The sequence below is a fragment of the Ictalurus punctatus genome, chromosome 24 (assembly GCF_001660625.3).
Source record: "Ictalurus punctatus breed USDA103 chromosome 24, Coco_2.0, whole genome shotgun sequence".
Lineage (NCBI taxonomy): Eukaryota > Metazoa > Chordata > Actinopteri > Siluriformes > Ictaluridae > Ictalurus > Ictalurus punctatus.
Genome location: NC_030439.2, coordinates 20,202,843 through 20,210,342, shown reverse-complemented (window position 1 = coordinate 20,210,342; position 7,500 = coordinate 20,202,843). Strand labels below are relative to the sequence as shown.

Below are 7,500 nucleotides of genomic sequence, written 5' to 3'. Positions count from 1 at the left end.
GCTGTTGAAACTCTACCATATCACGGGGCAGTGGTGTCTTGGTGGTTAAGGCTCTGGGTTACTGATCAGAAGGTTGGGGGTTCAAGCCCCAGCACTAACAAGCTGCCACTGTTGGGCCTTTGAGCAAGGCCCTTAACCCTGTCTGCTCCAGGGGGCGCTGTATCATTTCTGACCCCAACCTCCTAACATGCTGGGGTATTCAAGGCGAATTGTTAGTTCAGGTATCACACTCAGCGTGCACTGAATTGGAAGGCCTTAAAATAACCTGAAAGGCTCTGTTTAAAAAGTAGGTCTAGCATCGATTTATATAAGTTGAAGATTTGGACAAAAATAATGTGTGCTTTTAGAAATTGATAAAAAGACATATCATATATATATATATTCGTATCACATATATGTCCTGAAATAATACGGATAATCTTATTAACAGTAATCGTGACTGAGTAAATCTGGCACTGAGTGAACCCTGAGGCAGCCGGTGATTATCCGGAGAACACGTTTCTCGTCAAAACGTGATTTCTTTGCTTATACAAACCTTCATTTTACACGGGTTTCTGATTACTAGATTGAAATACGCAGAGTGAGCGTGATCAGTTCACGTACCTTAAACCGGTTACACTACGGAATCTCATGAGGACACCGAGGGGAGTAAATATTAATAAGTGTTAAATCCATGCCATTAAAACGTGTAGAGGAGTGGTGTAGAGGATGGTGTAGAGGAGTGGTGTAGAGGAGGGTGTAGCGGAGTGGTGTAGCGGAGGGTGTAGCGGAATGGTGTAGCGGAGTGGTGTAGCGGAGTGGTGTAGCGGAGTGGTGTAGAGGATGGTGTAGAGGAGTGGTGTAGAGGAGGGTGTAGCGGAGTGGTGTAGAGGAGTGGTGTAGAGGATGGTGTAGCAGATGGTGTAGAGGAGTGGTGTAGAGGAGTGGTGTAGAGGATGGTGTAGCGGAGTGGTGTAGCGGAGTGGTGTAGAGGATGGTGTAGCGGAGTGGTGTAGCGGAGTGGTGTAGAGGATGGTGTAGAGGAGTGGTGTAGCGGAGTGGTGTAGAGGATGGTGTAGAGGAGGGTGTAGAGGAGGGTGTAGAGGAGTGGTGTAGAGGAGTGGTGTAGAGGAGTGGTGTAGAGGAGGGTGTAGAGGAATGGTGTAGAGGAGTGGTGTAGAGGAGGGTGTAGAGGAGTGGTGTAGAGGATGGTGTAGCGGAGTGGTGTAGAGGATGGTGTAGAGGAGGGTGTAGAGGAATGGTGTAGAGGAGTGGTGTAGCGGAATAGTGTAGCAGGAACATGTTGCTGTTGCACAACACCGGCGATCCGGGCTCAATCCTCAGTTTTGTTTTCAACATAGCTTTAGTAAGAAATTTCAGTGACAAAACCCGTCTCCGCCGGTCATCCGGAATGAAGAGAAAACAATGTGTAACTTTCCATTTCTTTATTTTCTTTATTTTTTTACGAAACCCGAGGTACAAGGGCGTTTACGGTATCTGTAACCTTCCTTTCTTTTGAATACAAGTCGGTTCGTGTGAATTCTTACTCATGACCGTGATCTGTCTTACACTGGAACCGGAGGGCCTCGTCACTTCCAGGTCAGCGATCATCCCCCGTCCGCTTCATCCGAGCCGTGTCGATGACTCAGAGACGGTCTTACTGTTACGCTTTCGCTGCCGTGCCACGCCTGCTCTATCTGAAACGATCACACCCGTGAGAAAATACTTCTGTCATGAAGGAACTGAGAAATGAATGAGAAGAATGTCTATATAGCTAGCGTGAGCTGAAGTGACCCGTGGGTTTAACGTTACCGCTCCGAAGGTGATAACAGCACGTCCCGAAGCGTTTAAACAGACAGGGATGTTTTTCCATTTGGGAATTAATTCATTTAGCTGTCCGTGAGAATTTTAAGAAGCTCCTTCACGTCGATCGCTTCTCGTTGCGTCAGAACTCTCCAACCGGTGGTGGATTTTATAATGACACCACGTGTAATTTCCCCTGTCCAAGAAAACTGCACAACATCCGTGTGTTTTTCTTTTGATCGAAAGCTTTATTCCTGCCGCTCTCTTCTCTCATTGGTCAGGTACACCATCCAGGACCTGTTGGAGCACCCCTTCTTCCAGGAGAACAACGGCGTGCACGTGGAGCTGGCCGAGGAGGACGACATGGTGAAGTCCGGCCTGAAGCTCTGGCTCCGGATGGACGACACCAAGAAGCTCCACGGCAAGTACAAAGACAACAACGCCATCGAGTTCCTGTTCGAGCTCTACAAGGACGTCCCCGAGGAGGTGGCCCAGGAGATGGTGAGTCGACGACTTCCTTTCTGCGATTACATTTAATACCCGGCTGCTAACGCTAGCCAAGATCAGAAAGAATCGCGATTATTAAAAGATGAATAGCTAAGATCAGTACAATTTCAGCCAAAGTGTGCTTCCTGCTGCGGTTCCGAACACGGGGAACTACAGTACTTGTTATTATAATCGCTAATATACAAGCGCTTCACAGACTTGACCTGCAACATGACTCGCTTGACCTTTGACCTTTGGGTAGTCTCACCGAATCAGACTGTCCAGCTGCAATCCAGAGGTCGAGGGTCACAGATCAATAAGAGTCTCTAAAAGGTCAAAGGTCAAAAATTACTCAGTAATTTTTTATCTAATAGTCAAAGGGATTGGATTGTTCTAATCTCACAGACGTTCGCAGAGGAGCTTCATTGCTTCATCATCGGTTAAAAATTCTCTCTCTCTGCTGTAGGTGGTGCTTGGTTTCGTGTGTGACGTCGACTACAAGCTGGTGGCCAAAGCCATCCGCGACCGTGTCAGCGCCATCAAGCGGCAGCGTGAGAAACTCCGCCGGCTGGCCGACGAGGACCAGAGGAGGCGCCGGGACGAGGTGATCGAGGAGGAACCCGAGTCCGTTCCTGAAGCAGAACCTCCCGTGCCGAACCTCCCGTCTCTCCAGCCGCAAATGTCAACGGAGAGCGGCGTGTTCAGCCCGGTCCAGATGACCCCCACCGTGACCGTCTCCGCACCGCTGCTGTCCACCGCTAACAGCTCCATGGACTCGGGGATTAACGCCAGCTTCACCACGGAGCCCGAGGAACTGGACGCGGAGCACCAGCCGCACTTCAACATCCACCAAGCCTCCTACTCCTCCGCCACGTGTAAGTCCAGCGCATGTTCAAACACAAAAAGCTCGTCTTCTGCTCACCTTTCACAAAAGATCGCAGAATTAAACCAGGAACGGAGCGCGATCGAACTTCCACCTGGTTAGTTACGTCATATATACAAATACATCTTTCTGCCATATTTTTAGGCATCACGTTTAATCTTCGGTAAACGCAGACTTTCCTGAACTCAAACGCGTCGCACTTTTGCGTCGCTCTCTCTTCTTCTTTTCTCTCGTTACGTTTCATTCTATTCTTGCGATCACGCACTGTACGTTATAGTCCGTGCTTAGCATTCGCGACTGTTTTCTGTATCCTGGCAGCGGACTGCGAGACGGACGGCTACCTCAGCTCCTCCGGCCTCCAAGAGCCTCTTGACGCTTCGTGCCCCGCGCCAAGCTCCGCCCCCTCAGTCACAGCTCCACCCCCTGACGTGAGGAACACCGACGTGGCATTTGTTGAAGCTCCACCCACAGAAGCTTCGCCTGTAAAGAACGCTCCGATCCCAGCACTCCGCTTCCCCTCGGTGAGTAGTGGGCGGAGCTTCGGCGCTATACTTATGAATAGAGAGCGTTTAAAAAAATGTCATGGTACAATAACAGCTTCTGAGTTCTCAAACTGCATCAGCACTTTAGACGTGCTACAGTTATCTCATGGCCACGTAGTATGCCCTCTTTAGACATGTAGTATATTCGGTGCGCTAAAGCCAATGCGCACGTTGGTGTGTGACGTTTAACGGCGTTTTTATGTCCTCCTGCTTTTCTAGAGCATCGCCGTATCCCACAATTCTGAGCGCGTGAACTGCAGCGGTGCCAGCGGCTTCTCGTCTCCCGTCGACAGGTAACCATGGCAAGCCGGCTCTTTCCATCACGGAAAACTCATTTTGTCGTTAATTCAGCTCCGTCGTCGATTCCGGGGCAACGGTTAGCTTACGATAAACACCATATTTTTCCGCGTGTTTTGGCGTGACGCGTTTTCTGACGTCAAGATCAGACATGAGCTGGAAGCTAAGTGTGTTCCTGTGGCTTTACTTTCTGCCTGAGAGATCTGCTTGGGCATGTAGCATGGCTGATGCTCCATTTAGCAGCACCTCGACTCCTGTATGACTCACACACACACACAAACACACACACACGCACACACACACACACACAGTGGTTAGTGCATTAATCTGAGGCCGGCTGAGCTCAGTGTGATGCTGTTTGACACTGCTGACATTTCTATTTTTGAATTAAAAAAAAACAACAACCTCGTTCTGGTTTAGGCCACGCCCACTTCGGGTTTAAATCTGAATACGGGTGCAACTCGCAGGAACGTTTAAGGAAATTGATTTCTGTTATGTAAATGTGGAGACCATCAGCATGACCAGCGCAGACAGATGTTGTACAGATATTAAGATACGTACGTGGATACGTAACTAACCTTTCCTCCGTTGACAGTTACGCCTCTGATGTGACGTCTGGTCTGAGTGACGGGAACGAGGGCCTATCAGAGAAGAGCAGCAAAGGTCCCAACAAACGCACAGGAAGTAAACTGCTGAGGAAGAGAGCTCGCTCACGGCTGCGTATTACAGGGGTATTACTGAACATCTGCAAGTTCACCCACACACACACACACACACACACACACACACTCTCACACACATACACTTTAATTACTGGCACACACTGGCTTTAATTACTATAACACTCAGCTGTGTCTCACTCTGTCTCACTCTCAGTCTAACTGCCTCACCTGGTGTCTCACTCTTTGTATCACTCTCTCACTCTGTGCTTCACCTTGTATCTCACTCTGTGTCTCACTCTGTGTCTCACTCTTGGTCTCACCTTGTGTCCAATTCTCTGTCTCACTTTGTGACTCGCTCTGAGTCTCACCTTGTGTCTCACTCTCTGTCTTACCCTCTGTCTCACTTTGTAACCCACTGTGAGTATCACCTTGTCTCCACTCTCTGTCTCACTCTGTGACTCACTCTGAGTCTCACCTTGTGTCTCACCGTCTCCCACCTCCTGTCTCACCTTGTGTCTCACTCTTTATCTCACCCTGTCTCACTCTGAGTCTCACTTTGTGTCTCACTCTGTCTCACCCGCTATCTCACTCCGTCTCACTATGAGTCTCACTCGGTGTCTCACTCTCTTTCTCGCTCTGTGTCTCTACAAAGTTGTCAGATAAGGTGGACCGGGTGGTGGAGTGCCAGCTTCAGACTCACAACAGCAAGATGGTGACGTTTAAATTCGACCTGGACGGAGACAATCCTGAGGACATCGCCACCGTCATGGTGAGCTCACCCCTCCAAGCTCAGTTCACCCCGACACGTTTACCACGTTTATCAGTGCAATATCAAAGGAACCTGCTGCAGCTAACAGTAACGATTTCCACACTCACTCAGACAAAGACGTTGCCGTTCCCGTCCTGTCTTGTGACTGGATGGAGGGACGTGCGCTCGGGCGTCTTTACCAGCCAGGCTTTTCGACATGTACAGCGTTACTGAGCGTCATATCAGCTCAGTGTGAGCGGATCAGCGGGGCGGAGTGCTGCTCCAGGCTGTAATCTGTATCTCCTGTGTGCAGGCGCATAACGAGTTCATCCTGCCGTCGGAGAAGGAAGGATTTATCCACCGCATGAAGGACATCATCCGCCGCGCTGAGGCCCTGATGAGGAGGGAGCCTTTAGAACCGCTCGGGCCTGAAAACGTCCTCCGGCTGCCCTTCCTGGGCGGAGTGGGATCTCTGTCAGGCTCTCAGGTGCGTTAGAGAAGCTTCCGGAGTGTCCGCTGTCTCACAAAAGCTCGCTGTTGGCGTTTTACAGGAGAATAATCAACCACGGGGTGATGGGATGAATCCGAGTGGGTTCTGGCTCATGCAGTAAACTTTTTTAACCTCTGACTGTTACAAAGCCACTGACACTGGAGACTCCTTCCATAAAGGTCTCCCTAGAGAAACCTTCACCGTATCAACGACGATCCTTCAGGTCCGCTGTACAGTACACGAGCTGTTACTGTGGCGTGTGTTTACTTTTTTACCAAGGTCCCTTGTAGCCCGTCTGTCGTGACGTACAAAGTATTGGCACCCCTCCGACCTGCCTATGAGTGAACAGGGACCACGGCTGAGCATGAATATAGCGGAGATATGTTTGATCTACGTCGGTCGTATGACTTAAAGGGCGTATGTAGCCTTATTAACACGATCGTTAAGTAAAGTGTTCTACGCCTTTGTAACACTCATTATATACACCCAAGCCTAACTGTGTTAAGCGGCCTACCAGATGCCGAGTCGAAAGGAGAAAGGTTAGAAGGTCGGCCGTGACTCAGAGCAGTACGGAATGACTATTTTAGACAGCGAGTACACACAGAGAACCCCGGAGCACTGGATAATACAACAGTGCGATTGTGATCTGAGCTCGTTTTGACTGTTTTTCTCATCAGCAGCTATTAATACGCTGCGCAGAATCATGAGACGAGTGAAACGGAGAAGTATTTGTGAAAATATTGGTCATATGCCACGCTACGTTTAATTCTAATGTATGATTTATGAATCGATTGATTTTTTTTTTTTTTAAATGCCCTTATCTCAATCTGGCTAATTTGTTATGTGCTAATAAGCTAGCTCGGATTCGTCACATTAGTCACTGTTATATCGGTCGTAGTATTTGTTTGTTTGTTTGTTTATTTGTTTATTTATTTAATGATGCTGATTTGCATTTTCTGTTTTTATTTTGCAGCCCAACCTGCACACACAGGGGCTGGCACGCACACACTCATCCTCCTCCCTGCCAGGTAACTCCACATTATCTCGTTTGTGCTTGTAAGTAGTTCGTTTTAATACGTAGATACTACTGTTTCTCGTCAGAACTAATGAGGCCACACCCACACGTGACAACAGCAGCAGTAGCTACACGCCCACAAAGGACACACTACGAGCGTAGTGTAGACCTGTGAGAGGTTCATGTTACCCATTTGAAACCATTTTAAATGAATGACGAGGCTGGAAGAAGCGAGGCAGAATGACGCGGGACTCGTCTCTGACTCAACCGACTAATATTAGTGTCTTGTTACACTCGGGCTTGTTGTTGTCATGGTAACAGTGATACTAAATCTAGCTCGTTTCATGTACCTACATGTTGCTCATTTGTATTCCTGTAGTGTAAACATAGCCCCGGTTGATTCTCTCACTAAGCCGTCATCTGATCGGTATTAATGACTTGTGCATGTGCATGTTACGTTCAGAATACACTGCTGGTCAGGTAGCTCGAGGCCCCACCCTCGGAGTGGGCGGAGACTATTACCTCAATCCCGATGCAGCTGTGCCCGTGCGTCCGCTCCGCTCCCAGTCGTTCCACGCCTCAGGTATCTACTAAT

General features: G+C 48.9%; 1 protein-coding gene across 7 annotated transcripts in view; it reads left to right on the top strand.

The window, feature by feature from the left end:
- wnk4b (WNK lysine deficient protein kinase 4b) overlaps window positions 1-7,500 on the top strand; it is an 80,424-nt gene that overhangs the window by 55,597 nt on the left and 17,327 nt on the right. For 5 of the 7 annotated variants that reach the window (XM_017454506.3, XM_017454503.3, XM_017454500.3 and 2 more), the window contains 9 exons: window positions 2,064-2,283; window positions 2,735-3,143; window positions 3,470-3,672; window positions 3,913-3,986; window positions 4,586-4,721; window positions 5,305-5,421; window positions 5,714-5,887; window positions 6,864-6,918; window positions 7,369-7,488. In XM_017454506.3, coding sequence (XP_017309995.1) covers window positions 2,064-2,283; window positions 2,735-3,143; window positions 3,470-3,672; window positions 3,913-3,986; window positions 4,586-4,721; window positions 5,305-5,421; window positions 5,714-5,887; window positions 6,864-6,918; window positions 7,369-7,488 — 1,508 coding nt within the window. The remainder of the gene's footprint in view (window positions 1-2,063; window positions 2,284-2,734; window positions 3,144-3,469; window positions 3,673-3,912; window positions 3,987-4,585; window positions 4,722-5,304; window positions 5,422-5,713; window positions 5,888-6,863; window positions 6,919-7,368; window positions 7,489-7,500) is intronic. The other 2 variants (XM_017454507.3, XM_047150729.2) reach the window with 1 other exon arrangement.